The following is an 18,484-nucleotide window of genomic DNA, read 5'->3' as shown; positions in this document are numbered from 1 at the left end:
GGGGGGGGGATCGTAGGTTCGACAGTCATTAGGTCGACTACTATTGGTCGATAGTGACTAGGTAGTTTTTCTTTGTAGTGTGACCGGGAACCCCAATTACTGCTCCACTACCGCTGCGCTCAGCACAGGTTCCCAATCGTAGTCCACGTGGTCGTAAAGTATGAAAAAGTTAAAAAAAAATTGAAAAACAAGTTCAAAACTCATGTCGACATAGGCCATGTCGACCTTATGAGTGTTGACCTAAGTACAGTTGACCTAAAGACCGGATCCCGTGACATACATGCAGAGATGAAAGAATCTGTACGATTGTAGTTAATGCGTGTGCTACAGTATTTCTCTCTGATGGGATCAGTACTAAATGCCGCCGGCCGGAATCCCGGCGGTCGAAATACCGACGCCGGAATCCTGACCACACAATCCCGACAGGGGTGGCGAGCGGAACGCAGCCCCTTGCGGGCTCGCTTCGCTCGCCACGCTGCGGGCACGGTGCCTCGCTACGCTCTGCACACTATTATATTCTCCCTCTATGGGTGTCGTGGACACCCACGGAGGGAGAATATGTCGGGCTTGTGGCGGTCAGGATTCCGGCGTCGGTATTTCGACCGCCGGGATTCCGGCCGGCGGCATCTTGACCGCATCCCCTCTCTGATATAGCACTGAGGGTGTTATGTGATATTGAATCAAATATACTAATGACCATTTAATAACCATACTACACAGCTATTTGTAAACTACTCGCAGAGGTCGTTTCCATTTTACCATACTAAATAGACCACAAGAACATTGACATATGAAGAAAGATTACAAGCAATTACTCTATATCCTCATTTTTATTCTAATTCACAATGCTTAGTTATGGGGGTAATTCCAAGTTGATCGCAGCAGGAAATTTTTTAGCAGTTGGGCAAAACCATGTGCACTGCAGGGGGGCAGATATAACATGTGCAGAAAGAGTTAGATTTGTGTGGGTTATTTTATTTCTGTGCAGGGTAAATACTGGCTGCTTTATTTTTACACTGCAATTTAGATTGCAGATTGAACTCACCACACCCAAATCTATCTCTCTCTGCACATGTTACATCTGCCCCCCCTGCAGTGCGCATGGTTTTGCCCAACTGCTAACAAAGTTCCTGCTGCGATCAACTCAGAATTAGGCCCAATGTATTTAATGAAGTAGTGTGTTATATTGTTTTCAGTACATGCTAATGTTAGTCTTTCGGAGTACTTCTGATGATTTGGGAGGGGGGCGGGGGTGGGAAAATGGGCGTTATTCATATGTAAAAACTGATGTAAGTGTGTGCTTTGTGGGTATGGTGGGGTGGGTTGGGGGGGGGGGGGTTGGTAAGGGTGTTATTGGTGTGGTTGTATATTAAGAATTGCTGGGATTGGTTGATGAGAACAGTAGGGGTTCTGGGTAGTTATATAACGCTATAGTGAAACCTACACAAATGAATAAAAGTACTTAGATTCACAGTTGCATATACTGAAACAATATAACACTACTTCATTAAATATATATCTAAACATTATAGTATTGATTATAGTAAAAAGGAGTATATATAGTACAGGATAAATAGGAAACAAACATGAACTTTTTTTTAAACGTTCAGTTTATTTCTCACTTTCATTGTATTATCTGTTTTTAAACATTTTCGCAGATTAGTGTTTTAACATAAATAAAGGTTATATTTTATGATCTAACTTTCTGAGCCTAGAACACTGGGTTTGAGCAGGATATATCATATAAAATAAGTCACTTTGCTAGTGTTGGTTAAATAACCTAACAGTCACATCAAAGACTAATTAAGACACCATGAGGCATAAGGAAGAATATTGGTTAGGGGCACCCAGTCAGATCAATCTATTAAATTTACCCTTACATGCCATTAAACCCTCCCTTGCATACAATTAGTCCTCTACATCACTTTATTTACCCATGTCTCTCTGATGAGAAAATTATCAACTTTACATGTGGCTGCCCAATTCTTCTGCATATCAATAACTGCTTCTATAATAGCTGACCTGTTGGTTTGGTTCTGCCCTGTTTAAAGTACATTCAGTGCCTCCAGAATATAAGCCTGACATTCATTGCAATACTAGGCCACAGGTAGGTTGGTTATGGGACCCCAACAGTCAGGATGCAGATGGACTGAATACTGACAGCATCATCCCAATACATTTTGGTAAGTACTCCAACCCTACCCTTCCCCTAACCCACCCCTCTTGCTGCCTAACCCTAACCCTGACCTGAATACCTATTGTTGGGATGCAAGGATTGTGAGTCAGCATAGCCACCTTCAGGGTGCCAACTACATCCCCCATAGTCATATTACTAGTATATGAGTCTGTGCTCTTTCTTATAGACTCTGGTACATGCCATGGTGGGGGAAACACTCAACAGTGGTAACTGGACAGATAGGACTGCTGCCTGCAGAGCCCTCGCTTACCTCCATGGGGACATCAGCCAGGTAAGCATCCATAAGATTAGTCCTAATCATATATTTATTAAAGTGCATCCATCACCAACACACAATAACGAGGCCATTTTGCTAGTTAACTAATAGTGATGAGAGTGCAGCCTCTCACTTCCCTGGAAAACATCACTCCACAGATGTGAATGTAAATAAAAACTAATGGGTTTATGTATCAAGCAGTGAAAAGAGTGGAGAAGTGGACCAGAGGAGTGGTTGCCCATTGACACCAATCAGCTTGGAGGTAGCATTTATCAAGTACATTCTACGAAATGATTGGTAGAACTGATTGTTTGAAATGGTCCACTTCACTCTTTTCACTTCAGTTCTAACTGATCCTTACTGCCTGGGTGATGTCAGTCATAAGTGAATGTTTTATGGGCTGTGCAGGAAATAGGCACAGTTGCTAGAAAACTGTGGACGTCACACTCACTTTATATATGGCTTACAACTAACAGTTTTCCAAACCCCTGTATAGTAGATGTCCTCACTGCCTGTCACATCACTTACAAGAGTCTCGTGTGTTCTACAGTCCTCACGGTACGCACATTTAGGCCACACCCTCAGATCACAACTAGTTTTGAAAATAACAGTGACGCAAAATTTCTGTCCAAGTCAATTTTAGGTGACTGGCACTTTTCACGGCTTTGCTTCAGTAAAGTTTACGTGCGTAATTTATGCACATTGTGAATGGGTGATGTCATCCCATATCTGTAGATATGACTAAATCCAGCTTTTCCTGCATAGCTTTTAGTCCTTGCTAATTTTCTACCAAATCTCTGAGTGGAACACCCTTTTACATATGTGTAAGAGATATGGTGGGGAGTGCAATCATTGTTGTACATTTGTAGCCCAATGGTGTTTTTGGAGCTTGGTTGACCCCTGGCAGCGCAGTCTGGCTGTGCTGTCAAACAGTCTGCTGCCATTTTTTTTCAGAGCGTCTGCGTGTGACCTTACACAGCCACCCCGAAAATAGTCCCCCCATGACAATATGACCCCCCCCCCCCATTATTCCTGGATGAGACCGCAATGTGTAAGGTCGGGCATAATGTCCGGAGCACATGCGCAGCCAATCTGGATGCGCTCGCTGCGTTTGAACGCCCGGCTGCGTCCAGATCTGAATAACCCTATTGTTGATCTGCTATTATTGGGATTGTGGCTGTTACATCATAGGTCACCTCCATCCCCACTACAGACATGCAGCAGCAGCCTCTAGCTTCCTGTGTAAGAAGCTGCCATCTGCTATCCCTCCATGACACTCATCTAGTCTTTTTATGGGCCTTTAAGGACTGGTGCCTTGGGCTTTAGGGTGCATCACCATTCTATAATACAGGAGGGAAAAGCAGCCTCTGGGCTACAAGCCCTGAAGGGGCACTGGCATATACAGCAGCACCTGTGCAGTTCACTGGAGCTCTGCAGCACACCCGCTGCAGAGTTAATCGGCTTTGTCCCGGGGCCAGGGATGGTGCAAGGTCTCTCTGCACCCTAGGCAAATCTTCAGCCTAGTGCCCCTAACCTACAACCCCACCCACGACCACCTCCTGGTGGAGAGATGCAGGTGGCCACTAGGTGGGCAGGGGTGAGCTGTATCATTATACATATACAGAAAAATTGGACAACATTCACGGACTTTTAAAATGATAAATATATTATAAACATGTCACAAAATTTAGTGACTTTGTTCACAATATACTTTTACTTTAAAAGTCCATCTATACTCTATATAATGTATAATACTGAATATGGGGTCTTGTGTGGATATTTAATTACCGTATATACTCGAGTATAAGTCGACCCGAATATAAGCCGAGGCACCTAATTTTACCCCAAAAACCTGGGAAAACTTATTGACTCGAGTATAAGCCTAGGGTGGGAAATGCAGCTCTAGCCGTACACATCCCTCAGTGCCAGATATGCCCTCATACTGCCAGATATGCCCCCACAGTGCCAGATATGCCCCACAGTGCCAGATATGCCCCACAGTGCCAGATGTGCCAGATATGCCCCACAGTGCCAGATATGCCCCACAGTGCCAGATGTGCCAGATATGCCCCACAGTGCCAGCTATGCCCCACAGTGCCAGATGTGCCAGATATGCCCCACAGTGCCAGATGTGCCAGATATGCCCCACAGTGCCAGATGTGCCAGATATGCCCCACAGTGCCAGATATGCCCCACAGTGCCAGATGTGCCAGATATGCCCCACAGTGCCAGATGTGCCTGATGTGCCCCACAGTGCCAGATGTGCCTGATGTGCCCCACAGTGCCAGATGTGCCTGATGTGCCCCACAGTGCCAGATGTGCCCCACAGTGCCAGATGTGCCCCACAGTACCAGATGTGCCCCACAGTACCAGATGTGCCCCACAATACTAGATACTTACCCTCCGTCGCTCCCGCGCTGTCTTCTGAAGGAGGGACACTGAGAGCGCAGTGCGCGGCTCTCCTGTGTCCCTCCTGCGTCTCCGGCGGCAGCGGCGTGTGTTAAAGGAAGTGCCGGTTCGTGCACTTCCTTTAACACACACACCGCCGGAGATGCAGGAGGGACACAGGAGAGCCGCGCGCTGCGCTCTCCGTGTCCCTCCTAACGCTGACTCGATTATAAGCCGAGGTGGCTTTTTCAGCACAAAAAAACGTGCTGAAAAAGTCGGCTTATAATCGAGTATATACGGTAGGTCTGGGTACGGGATGCCACTATAATACCGACATTTTGAATTAAATTAATTAACCTTACCCTAACCCTCCCCACAGCCTAACCCTAACCCTCCCCGGCATACTAACATTCGGGATGTCGGCTGTCCATTTAATTGTGTATGCGTGTACATAAATATTTACGCACATACATATATTTGTATGCTTCTTATTGTGTTCAAACCCATCTGTAAGTTGATTACTAACACGCATACAGAGACACACTTTAATTTTTTGGTAGATGAATTCAGTGGTGCCCTCAAGTGACTGGCGCCCCTAGGCAGCCGCCTAAAGCTGCCTAATGTAAGAGCCGGCCCTGCCCGGGGCCCTGTTAACACCTGCAATAGGGGACAGGATGGCTACTGCCTGGTACCGCTCAACCTGCGCTGCAGCAAGTGACAGTGCACCCACTGTTGCTGGACTGTGAGATGTGAACCACCTGTGAACGATGACTTGCTGGAGCCCTGCCAATTCACTGTGGGCTCCGGTCCCTGTATACCAGCTGAGAGCTCTATCTCTATGATTTTGTAAGTTATGTGTGTTTAGATATATACTGTATATACACCTATTAACTCACACCCGTAAGGGGAAGGTGATAGTCAAATTATATCTCCTGAACAGTGGTTGGTTATATGTTACTATACATTGAAATTTCTGTATTTGTATTTGCCAAGAATAAATATTCGGATATTAAATTAATGATTTCAATTATTTTATCATCTGGAGTGAGCATTTTGGTAAAAAGGTATACACACTACACAGAGATTATTCCCTAAAAATATATCCAAAGAACCGTTAGCGCACCCGAGGTTACTCTTTCTGTGTGTGTGTGTGTGTGTGTGTGTGTGTATGTGTGTATATATATATATATATATATATATATATACTAGGTGATTCATCGCGCCCTACGGGCGCTCTTCACACCGTCGGTTGGGGCTATGCCCCGTTAACCCCTGCACGCCTTTGAACATACACAGGCCAGTAGATAGGTGGTCAAGAGGTGCTGCGGGTGGGGAAGGGGAGGGTGTGGTAGGTCCGCGAATGGGGGAAGGCAGAGCCGGATTAAGACCATGGGGGGCCCGGGGTGCTTTAGACAGTGGGGTCCCTATTGAAGAGAGGGGTGGGGGGTGCACCTATTAACGAGGCCTAATGCCCACCATGCGCCCTCGGGCCGGGAGGGCCCGACTATAAATGGCCACGGGCCGAGAGGGCCCAAATACATACCCACAGGCCGGGAGGGCCTGACTGTACCTACGGGCCTAGTGCCCGATCCCTGATGGTCTAGGGAGGAAAGGGGGGGGTGAGTGAGAAACCACCTCACTGAGGCCTCACCTGGTCCGGGTCATCTTCCATCAGGAGCACGGCGTCTTCCGGCCTTTTCAGCGGGCACCGGAGCTCTTCTCCCTCCATCCGGCTGTTCACCGCTCTTCAGTGCGGCCTCCCTCTTCGGCTCTCGCTCGGTGTCTTCTGCGCTCTTCCGCGCGGTCGTCTTCTTCGGCTCCCGCCCGGCATCTGACGTCAGATGCCGTGGGCGGGGCCAATGACCCGGCGAGACAATCTGATTGGCCGGCGCCCCGCGAGCCATGATTTACTCGCGGACGGCGCCGGATTTGAACTCCCGCCGCCAGCGCTTCAGATTGGCTGGCAAAACAGCGCCAAGTTTGAAGCGCCGCTGCCCGTCGCCACTTCCAGTCTGGTGCAGGGAAACACCTGGTCCCTGCACCGGACACCCACCGCTTACTGACAGGCGCTGTCCTCTGCAGGGGACGCAGATCCCCTGCACCCTGGAGCTCTGATGTGCCCTGGAACACAGGTCACATCTCTACAGCACTACAGATCGGATCGGAAGAGAGATCCGATCTGTGGTGTGGCAGGGGGACCTTTTGGAAAGGGGGGCCCGGGGATACGTATCCCCGGGACCCCCCCTTAATCCGGCTCTAGGGAAGGTGTGGGTGGGGGAGGGGGCCGGAGGTGCTGTGGTTGGAGGAGTGGCGGCTGCGGGGGTCCGGATGCGCTGCGGGCAGGGGAGGGGTGTGATGCGGGTGTGGGTGATACGGATGGGGTGGGAGTGCCGTGGGTGTTGGAGGGACGTGTGTGGGGGGTGGATGTGGTGGATGCTGTGGGTGGGAGGGGGGGCGTATGTGGTGGATGCTGTGGGTGTCGCGGGTGGGAGAGGGCCGGGTGGGGTGGAGCATGCGGGGGGGAGAGGTGGGTATGGGGGGGGAGGTGCAGGGGTGCTGCGGGTGGGGGAGGGGTGTTGCGGGTGTGGGTGCTACGGGTGGGGGAGGGGTGTGTGCCGCGGGTGGGGGACGGATGTCGTGGATGCTGCGGGTGGGGGAGGGGCTGGTGGGGTGTGGGTGTAGCGAGGAGGAGAGGTGGGTATGGGGGGAGGTGCTGTGGGGGAGGGGGGGGTGCTACGGTTGGGGGAGGGAGTGCAGCGGGAAGGAGGGGGGAGTACCGCGGGTGGGGGGCGGATGTGGTGGATGGTGTGGGTTCGGCGGGTGGGGTGGATAAGGGGGTGCCGCGGGTGGGGTGGAGGGTGCGTGGGTGTAGGGGGGGGGAGATGGGTGTAGGGGGGGTGCCGCGGGTGGGGGAGAGAGAGGGTGGGTTTTTTGGGTTGTGGGTGCTACGGGTGGGGGATGGATGTGGTGGGTGCCACGGGTGGGGTAGGGGTAGGGGGGGTTCTGCGGGTGAGGGAGGGGCGGGGGGGTGCTACAGGAGGGGGCGGGAGTGCTGCGGGTGGTGGAGGGGCGTGTGCCGCGGATGTGGTGGATGCTGTGGGTGCCGCGGGTGGGGGGTGCATCAGGTGGGGGTGGGGACGGGAGTGCAGTGGTTGGGTGAGGGGTGTGTGCCGCGGGTGGGGTGGATGCTGTGGTTGCCGCGGGTGGGAGGGTGTGGGGTGCCGCGGGCCATGTGGTGTGGGTGGGAGGGGGCGCGAGCCGTGTTCCGCGGGTGGGGGGCTGATGTGTTGGATGCTGTGGGTGGAAGGAGGGCCGTGCGCCGCGGGTGTCGCGGATGTGGTGGATGCTGTGGGTGCCGCGGGTGGGGGAGGGGCGGTGGGGGGCAGGGGGGTTGGAGAAGTGGGTATGGGGGTGGTGCGGGGGTGCCGCGGGTGGGTGGTACAGCAGGTGGGGGAGGGGACGGGAGTGCAGTGGTTGGGTGAGGGGTGTGTGCCGCGGGTGGGGTGGATGCTGTGGGTACCGCGGGTGGGAGGGTGCGGGGTGCCGCGGGCCGTGTGGTGTGGGTGGGCGTGGGCTGTGTGCCGCGGGTGGGGGGCTGATGTGTTGGATGCTGTGGGTGGAAGGAGGGCCGTGCGCCGCGGGTGGGGTGCCGCGTGTGGGAGGAGGGCCGTGCGGCGCGGGTGGGGTGCCGCGTGTGGGAGGAGGGCCTTACGGCGCGGGTGGGGTGGAGGGTGCGTGGGTGTAGGGGGGGGGAGATGGGTGTAGGGGGGGTGCTGCGGGTGGGGGAGAAAGAGGGTGGGTTTTTTGGGTTGTGGGTGCTACGGGTGGGGGATGGATGTGGTGGGTGCCACGGGTGGGGGAGGGGTAGGGGGGGTTCTGCGGGTGGAGGAGGGGCGGGGGGGTGCTACAGGAGGGGACGGGAGTGCTGCGGGTGTTGGAGTGGAGTGTGGGGTGGAGGGTGCGGGGGGGGGGAGAAGTGGTATGGGGGTGGTGCGGGGGTGCCGCGGGTGGGGGAGGGGTGGGGGGTGCAGCAGGTGGGGGAGGGGACGGGAGTGCAGTGGTTGGGTGAGGGGTGTGTGCCGCGGGTGGGGTGGAGTGGGCGCGGGCCGTGTGCCGCGGGTGGGGGGCTGATGTGTTGGATGCTGTGGGTGGAAGGAGGGCCGTGCGCCGCGGGTGGGGTGCCGCGTGTGGGAGGAGGGCCGTGCGGCACGGGTAGGGTGCCGCGTGTGGGAGGAGGGCCGTACGGCACGGGTGGGGTGGAGGGTGCGTGGGTGTAGGGGGGGGGGATGGGTGTAGGGGGGGTGCTGCGGGTGGGGGAGAGAGAGGGTGGGTTTTTTGGGTTGTGGGTGCTACGGGTGGGGGGTGGATGTGGTGGGTGCCACGGGTGGGGGAGGGGGGATTCTGCGGGTGGGGGAGGGGCGCGGGGGTGCTACAGGAGGGGACGGGAGTGCTGCGGGTGTTGGAGGGGAGTGTGGGGTGGAGGGTGCGGGGGGGGGGGAGAAGTGGTATGGGGGTGGTGCGGGGGTGCCGCGGGTGGGGGGTGCAGCAGGTGGGGGAGGGGACGGGAGTGCAGTGGTTGGGTGAGGGGTGTGTGCCGCGGGTGGGAGGAGGGCCATGCGGCGCGGGTGGGATGCGGTGTGTGCCGCGGGTGAAAGGAGGGCCGTGCGCCGCGGGTGGGGTGAATGCTGTGGGAGGGGGGGGCAGCACATTGGCATTCTCCTCCGGACTGTGCGGTGACGGCGAGTCCGGCTTACAGTCCCCGCTCCCCGGCTGCAGGATCACCAGGGTACGTACAGGGAGTGTACGGGGAGGAGAGAGACAGGGCACTGGGCGGAGACGGGGCGGGGATGGGCGGACCGAGGGAGGGGACTGTTCCTGGCCTGCATGCAGCCACTGTGACTCCGCCCAGCATTACGGGCACGCACAGAGTCACAGACTTAGGCTAATATATAGGAGATATATATATTAGAGATGAGCAGGTTCGGTTCCCTGAGAACCCCCCCGAACATCCCGTTCCAAGCCCGGATCCGAGTCTGGCTGGGGACTTCCTGCCAGACTCGGAAACCAGAATGAGGCAAAACGTTATCATCCCGCTGTCAGATTCTCGCGGGTTTTGGACCCCATATAAACAGCTGCGCGTCGCCGCCATTTTCACTCCGGACTTGGAGAGTACAGGAGACAGGCCTCTGTCCCTCTCTGTGGGTGGTGACATTAGGTGGGGTTAGTGTGTGCTCTGTTGGGGTGCTGCTGCAGTCACTGTGGTGTACCTGTGCTGTGTTAGGGGTGCTGTCCTGGCTGTACTGGTTGCCCTGGTTGTCACTGGTGTTTCATGTGCTGTTACGGCCGGGTGCTGCAGCTGTACATGGGTGTTGCTGTCCTACCTGTCACTGTGTTGTACAGGGTGCAGGGGCATTGTCCTCCTGTATGCTGTAAAATATAGGGGTGCTGCTGGCCCTGTATGTTGTAAAAATTCAGGGGTGCAGTTGTTAAAAATTAAAAGCACACTGCTCCTATATGCTGTAAAATATAGGGGCCCTGTATGCTATAAAAATTCAGGGGTGCCGTTAAAAATGAAAAGCACACTGCTCCTATATGCTGTAAAATATAGGGGTGTTGCTGTTCAAATAACATTACACTGGCCCTGTATGCTATAAAAACTCAGGGGTGCTGTTGTTAAACATTAAAAGCACACTGCTGTATGCTGTAAAATATAGGGGTGCTGCTGTTTAAATAACATTACACTGGTCCTGTATGCTATAAAAATTCAAGGGTGCAGTGAAAATCAATGTACACTGGCCCTGTCTTGTATGCTGTAATAATTCTAGGGTGCAGTGAAAATCAATGTACACTGGCTCTGTCTTGTATGCTGTAAAATTACAGGGGTGTTGTGAAAATACAGGCGTGCCGGCACTGTCTGCGGTTGCGATGTCTAGGCCTGACCTTCACAACACTGTATGGGAAGAAGAGGCTCCTACCACAATTTTCACGTCCCCTGCAAGTGCTGGGAGGAGCACCGCTAGTCCAGTTGCTGATATTGAGATTGAGAATGTCACTGTAGAAGAAGACCAGGATGAGGAGGATATGGGTGTAGCTGGCACTATGGAGGAAGTTGACGATGAGGATTCTGATGGTGATGTGGTTTGTTTGAATAAGGCACCAGTGGAGACAGACAGTTGTTGGCAATGGGATGAAAAAGCCCATTGTCATGCTTGGGCAAAATAACAAAAAAAGCCAACTCTTCGGTGTGGAATTATTTCTCCACAAATCCGGACATCAGGTGTCAAGCCATCTGTTGTCTTTGTCAATCCATAATAAGTAGGGGTAAGGACGTTAACCACCTAGAAACATCCTCCCTTATACGTCACCTGCAGTGCATTCATCATAAGTCATTGTCAAGTGCAGAAACATGGGGTAATAGCATAAACAGTTCACTGACACCTAAATGATGTGGTTTGTTTGTTTGAATATTATTTATCTGTGAGGATGAGGATGTAAACACTGAATGGGGGGGGGGGATCTGAGGATGAGGACGACATCTTGCCATTGTAGAGCCAGTTTGTGCAAGGAGAGATTAATTGCTTATTTTTTGGTGGGGGCCCAAACAAACTAATCATTTCAGCCACAGTCGGATGGCAGACCCTATCGCTGAAATGATTGGTTTGTTAAAGTGTGCATGTCCTGTTTATACAACAGAAGGGTGGGTGCACGTATTTTCTTTGCCACGTCATTCCAGGGGTGCTGCCCTATATGGGGTGCTGCCCCTCTGCCCTATCAGTCCAGGGGTGCTGCCCCACTATGGTTTAAGTCTAGGGGTGCTGTTGCCTGTTTGCTGTGCTGTGCAATTCTCCAGGGGTGCTGCCTATGCTGTAAAGTCCAGGGGTGCTGCTGTACTTGATCCTAGGTTTAAATGGAAGCCTAGAGCAGATATGAAACAAGCTTCAACATCACAAACAGATTTGTGAAAACTAGCCACTGTCAGGAACCACGGTTCACGTACTGCTCGCACACCCCACTTACCGGCACACTGGTGTATTCTGTGCCGCAGATCAGCCGCTGGTGCTTTCTGTGGTCAGTGGCATGATTTCCACTGACTATGGCAGAGTCACAAGATCCAGAGTCACATGATCAAGGTATCCAAGTAATTACTTCCTGCTTCTGTGCATGCTGATGCTGCTGGCAGCAACCAATCGGCATCTTTCTGGGGGGAATATAAGCAGGCTTCCAGGGTCCTCATTGCCTTGAACAACTTGTCAGTTCTCCTGCAAGCTCTCCAGCGTTAACTCCCAAGGCTCCAGGCTTGCTCCAGAGATCTGGTTACCTGAGTCCTGATGTATCTGCCTTTCCTGGTTACTTACCCTCACAGTCTCTGGATATTCTCGGCTCCCAGGCTATACCATCAGCTCCTAGACCAACCCTGCTCTCGGCTCACAGGCCGCATCATCAGTTTCCTGCCCAGCTCTGCTATCGGCCATTTGGCTGCACCATCGATACACAGACTGTTCTCGTGCTATCAGCTACCCAAGTACTCCTGAGTTCACCATCTCCGATATACTTACCTACCACGTTACCATCGGACTCACTATCAATGGTTAAGCACTTCGGTATAATCAAGTACTAAACATCCCTGTATACCAGAACGTCTCACAGCCTCCATAGAGAAACCTGGGCAGAGAGCTGCTACCTGCTCGTCAGGCGCAGTGAAGACAATATCCTCTGGCGGGGGTTACTGGCGAAAACCCCTGGTGAGTTATACTCCGCGCCTCTGCTTCAGGTCTCGACAATTCTCTGTGCTCACTGTGTAATCTTTCAGAGTGCTCCAGCATATGACTTGTCCATATCTCAAGCCACCTAACTTCTGCTTCCCTGCGCCCTCCACTGGCTCACCCAGGTCATTACCGGGAACACAATCAGACCAGCCCGTAACAGCCACAAAGGTGGAAATGGAAATTGCTGAAGTGTTTTTAAATAAAGTGGGGAGAGACCACATTTGTGTCCAAAGTCAGTGTGACTCAGAAGAGACTGAATCATAATCCAGCGCAACTGCCGGAGAGGTAAACGTGATGTTTTCTGCCGGAGCATTAGAGAGAGGTTCTTCTCAATTATTTCATGTTAGGGATTCACTCAAATTAATGTCTCCAATAAGTCAACCTTAATTTTGATTTATTATTGATGTTCCACATTTTGGGATTATTTATTTAGAAGATGAGCATTTGTTGTACAGGGATCGTCTTTTCCTAAGGGCTGCGTAGGGTTATTGCAAGACCTTGCGGTGTTAGAAGAACAGAGTTTCAGTGATCTTGCATTGCATCAGCTTTCCATTGCACTGCAGCACTAGATGGGCCAGGAGCTCCTGTGATGCACAAACAGTTACTGAATAAGGCCCAGTATGGAATCTCATGGTGTCTTACAGCCAGGAAGATGTCTGGCTTCCCAGGTTGAGGCATGCTGTGGGCACAGAGGTTAGCATTGCTTCCTCCCACAGTCCTACTTATAGTATGAAATGAGTTTGGACTGTAGAGTGGTAAGCTCCACTAGGGCAGGGGCTCAGTAACAAAAAAATGTACTGCACAGTCGTGCTTAGTACTTTACCGAACCCATCCGATCTCAACTTGCCCCATCTGGGGCTGCTGTGGGGGCTCAGGAGGGGCTGCTAAAACATCTATGGGGCTACTTTATTTAAAAATAAAATATGAATAAAATAAACAAGACACACAGGTATGCTCACATGCGTGTAACTGGGATACACAAGTATGCTCACATGCGTGTAACTGGGAAACACAGGTATGCTCACATGTGTGTAACTGGGAGCTGTGAATAACAAAAATAAGGCATCTGCCACAAAATCTGTAAATAAAAATGCAATAAAAAAAATGGGGAAAAAAGAAACCCACAAGATTTTCACAAAATAAGTCTCTGTGGAGGGGAAACTATCCAATCTTGATCCTGTGGTATACACCAGTTTATTTGCATCCCAGCATTAAATCCGAGATTATCTTAATCCCTGAAAATGGAGAAGCGGGTACAATTTTGGAGGCTTTGGCCCCTATTTTTTCAGTTTGTCCAGTTATGTGGTAATTAATAATTAAATATTTGCTTGGTTGAAGTCCTTTCTGTTCCACACCAATATAGGAGTGGAGGTGAAAGCCTATATGTTGTTCCTGATTACATGTGCCTCTCTCATTTTTAATCACCTTCTTGATACTGTCCTCTTCCTCTTACCTCTTCTCATAATGTGAAAAGTCATCAAATATGGAGGTGGTATGTTTGTAGCTAGCTATGATTCTGAGAACTTGGCAAGCTTTTTCCAGGGGGACCACCTGTCATTGAAATCATGGGTTTATTAAACTGTGCATGTCCTGTTTAAACAACATAAGGGTGAGTGGGATGGCCCAAGACAATTTTTTTTTCTTTGCATTATGTGCTCTTTAGGGCCTAGCTTTTAAAACTGCCATCCTGCCAGGTGTTTGTGTGCGGCCCACTTGTGTCGCTTAGCTTAGCCATCCAGCTACCTCGTTGCACATCTTTTTTTTCTTTGCATTATGTGCTCTTTGGGGCCTAGTTTTTAAAACTGCCATCCTGTCTGCCACTGCAGTGCCACTCCTAGATGGGCCAGGTGTTAATGTGCCGCCCACTTGTGTCGCTTAGCTCAGCCATCCAGCTACCTCGTTGCACATCTTTTTTTTCTTTGCATTATGTGCTCTTTGGGGCCTATTTTTTTTTAAACTGCCATCCTATCTGTCACTGTAGTGCGACTCCTAGATGGGCCAGGTGTTTGTGCTGGCCACTTGTGTCGCTTAGCTTAGTCATCCAGCAACCTTGGTGCAACCTTTTGGCCCAAAAACAATATTGTGAGATGTGAGGTGTTCAGAATAGACTGGAAATGATTGGAAATGAATGCTATTGAGGTTAATAATACCATAGGATCAAAATTACTCCCAAATTTGGGGGCGTGGCCTGGCTAGCAAGGAGAGAGGAAGCACTATTCTGCAGCTCCTGCTACCTTGCTGTTATAAACCAGCTTTTCCTGGATCCTACCCTTACTTCTTGTGCAGGTTCCCTCTCCCTCCCCTGTCCGTACATTTGGACACTTGCCTGGGGGCGATCGGAGGTCCCGCAACAACTGCTTCTGTACGGGGCCTTCTGTGAGGAGACGCTGCGGCCTTGATTTGTCCACCCTGCCTGCTCGTGAAGCTGTGCGGGAGTCCCTCCAGTGACTCGGTTGGAGATCTACGGGCTGAACTGAAGCTGCTTACCTCACCTGAAGCCGTCCACTTGTTTCGCTGCACTGAGGGAGCTGTGCTTGGTCCGGAGTAGCGGTGGCAGCTGATGCGCCCGGCTCCCTGCCTCGGATCTTACTGTGGCTCCCGACGTGACTACCTGCCCTCCGACCCCGCATTCCCTATTAGTGGCGGGGACTTTTGACCACACCAAGCGGTGGTGAACTGAGCTTAGCCCTGGTACCCAGCTAACACCACATAGTGTGCTCCTACCTGGCACTTCGATGTACTGTTGCCTGCCACTCTTCCCTCCCTTTCGTAAGGAGCTGGATTAATTGGGAGAGCCTGCTCCACAGTGAATCCCCAGCAGCGTGCTGCTCCTAGTGATCCCCAGTGACCATTACTCCTCCTCCTGCCCTGTGGCAGTCCTGCTATTGCAGCCTTATCCTGGCACAGCTCCCAGGAAGTGTGACAACGGCTAGTGCACTTGGCACAGAATCATGTGGCAGCCATCTCGGTCCTGGTTGCTGGACACTCAGCAGGCTGCATATGTGACCTGGAGTCGGCTATGGGATCATGTTGCAACAAGCCTGATTTGGTTTTCACGTTTGGCCCCTAGTGCGCAGCACTGTGCACACAATAGCTCTGGAGAGAAATTATATGTTAAAAGGGCCATACACCACATTTACTGTAATTCTGTTTCTGGACATTGGCGCCTAGATTCCTTTACCCCATTGGCATTTGCTCTGCCCTGAGCTGCTGCCCTGCTCATGGATTTATGCTGGATCCATCCTCTTCTCCTATTTCCATATAAGCACTTCACCTAACAATGTCACTTTGAGTGCCATACTGTCCGACCCAGAGCTTACCATTATAGGAGTGGGTATCATTTTAATATTCTTCTACAACCTATATCCACTACACATTATTACCGGTGTATGGTACTATGAGCGTCTATCAGCAAAAACGAAGACAAAAGGACCCCAAGATATTTCTCATAATTTCCTTTGTCATGGCAAACAGCCTTTGCCTCCATCACCTAAGAATACTTCATTGTCGTCTGAGATGAATCAGAGTTCAACACCTGCCACTAGGGGCAATATTCAGAATCTGCCGGCACTCATTATGGACCTTAAAGAATCTTTTACTTCCGCCCTTCAGAAAGCTGTAGGCGAGCTTAAAACAGATCTGACGGAACTTTCTACTCGCACCGCGCTTCTTAAAACCCATGTGGATAAGATCCAGTAAGACCATACCAACTTCTCTAAGGATATGGACTACTACTATAGTGAGCTCACGTCTTGAGGGACAAGAATGAAGATTTTGAAAATCGAGAGAGACAAAACAATCTTCAAATATATCACATTCCTAAAACAGTACTTCCGAATGATCTTGATCATATCTTCTTCGATTGTTTACTCATCTTCTCCCTTTGGAGGACATTTCTATTTTTCATATTGAACGGGCACACAGAGCTCTTCGCCCTAGAGCCTAGACTGAAGAATATTGACCCTCCTAGAAATGTGATCCTTAAACTGCTTTCTTTTAAGACCAAGAATCTCATCGCTATGGCTAATAGATCCTCTTCCAGCATCCTGTTCGAGGGATCGAAGCTACAAATCTTTTAAGACCTGGCCCCCTCGACCATCGCCAAACAGAGAGACCTGCGTATGATGACCGCTCTACTTAGGGAGCATGGGTATAAATACAAATGGGGGGTTCCCGTTTCGATTTTTGGTGGAGAGCAAAGGTAAACCCTATACTGTGCGGACACTGGATGAGGGTAAAGATCTCCTTCGCAAACTCAAACTTCATTCTGCTGCTACTTCTTCCCGCCCAGGACTCTCTGACCTGAAGAAATTGTGCCACTGGTTGTCTATATCCTTTTATTGCTGTTTTACAATGTTGGTTTCAGTTGATATTCTAATGTGTAGTTCTTGTATACTTAGGTTCTGAAAACTTGAACATACGCTATTTTGTTGTTCTTTATGCTTAAAAACAGGAATTGCCTTCTGTTTTTCCATGTCGTAATGCTTTTTTGTTTTTAATACCCACAGTGTTTGTCTATTTAATTTTGCATTTATGCTCTGGGTGGGAAAATTTTGGTATCCTACCAAGTCTCGCCACCCCCCACTTTTAGGGATTGTTGCCTCTAGTTTTGCATTTTCTATTTTGTAACTCGGGTGTTTTTCCCGATTATTGAATCCCGCCCTTGAGCTCTTTCCCCAGTTTAGAGCTCATTGATAGTAGCTTTCAACCATATAATTTCTGGCGGCTTTAGCTACTTTTCCTTTTTTTATTTTTTTGTTTTCACTAGCATAGTCCATTTCTCTTTGTGATTGCTCTACATATTCAGTCCATAACTATGCCTTTCACATGTCTTTCTATCAACACAAAGGGCCTGAATACCCCCCAGAAACGGACTCACCTGTTTCACTCACTGAAAAAACTGCATGGGGATTGTGTGTTTTTGCAGGAAACTCACCTCATATCTGATAGTGGCATCTAAACACTACCTGAATGTTTATTATTCTAAAAATGTCTCTAAGAGAAATGGTGTGACTAAATTACTTCATTCATCCTTTCCGTTTACATTATCTGATATCAAAACAGACCCTGACGGCCGTTATTTAATTCTTAAAGGTAAAGTAGGCCATGAAGAAGTGACTATGCTGAATTTCTATGCCCCTAACTCGGGCCACTCCCAATTTTTTAATACATTTTTTTCACCTCCTTGCCGATTTTAGAGACGGAAAAGTGTTGGTAGACAGAGTTTTTAATACAGTCTTACTGCTATCTTTAGACAAGTCAGGCAAACCTGATATAAGACACCCTGTCCCTGGCTCGACGGCTCTCGGGAAACATATGGCTGAGGCTGGTCTGTTTCATATTTGGAGAGCCCTCAATCCTACAGTTAGGGATTATACCTTTTATTCTACTCCTCATGATACCTACTCACGATTGATTTGTTCTTAGAATGTGCCTCCTTATCTCACACAGCAGCCCATTCCTCCATTTCTCCTAACACATGGTCTGATCACTCCTTCTTAGAGGTGTCTTTTGACCTACTAGAGGCTAATACAGGTAGGCCCTCCTGGAAGCTGAATGAAATGCTATTGAAGCTTCCCCAGTTTCAGGAAATGGTGGGAGGAGGTTTACGGGATTACTTCCAATTTATCTCCTTTGATGATGTACCTTTTCCTACTGTTTGGGAGGCCCACAAATCAGTGATTAGAGGGCATATTATTCAGTTTGCTTCACGTCGCAAAGAATCCCAGGAGGCTTTGATAGAGTCTTTAAATTCTACCATCGCCTCTTTGGATCGAGAACATAAAAGAACTTTGTTCAAGAAAATTCTGTCACAACTATATAAGGCTCAGGCTGAATTGCAGGTGTTGCTAGCTGAACGAGTTGAGAGGAGCCTCA

General features: G+C 50.3%; 1 protein-coding gene across 3 annotated transcripts in view; it reads left to right on the top strand.

Annotated features, from left to right (window-relative positions):
- Positions 1-18,484, top strand: part of HEATR4 (HEAT repeat containing 4) — a 117,555-nt gene that overhangs the window by 62,580 nt on the left and 36,491 nt on the right. For all 3 annotated transcript variants that reach the window (XM_063947939.1, XM_063947940.1, XM_063947938.1), the window contains exon 8: positions 2,364-2,468. In XM_063947939.1, coding sequence (XP_063804009.1) covers positions 2,364-2,468 — 105 coding nt within the window. The remainder of the gene's footprint in view (positions 1-2,363; positions 2,469-18,484) is intronic.

This window comes from Pseudophryne corroboree, chromosome 12 (assembly GCF_028390025.1).
Source record: "Pseudophryne corroboree isolate aPseCor3 chromosome 12, aPseCor3.hap2, whole genome shotgun sequence".
NCBI classification, from domain to species: Eukaryota; Metazoa; Chordata; class Amphibia; order Anura; family Myobatrachidae; genus Pseudophryne; species Pseudophryne corroboree.
Note: the sequence above shows the minus strand (reverse complement) of the source record. Positions and strands in the feature narration are given on the sequence as shown.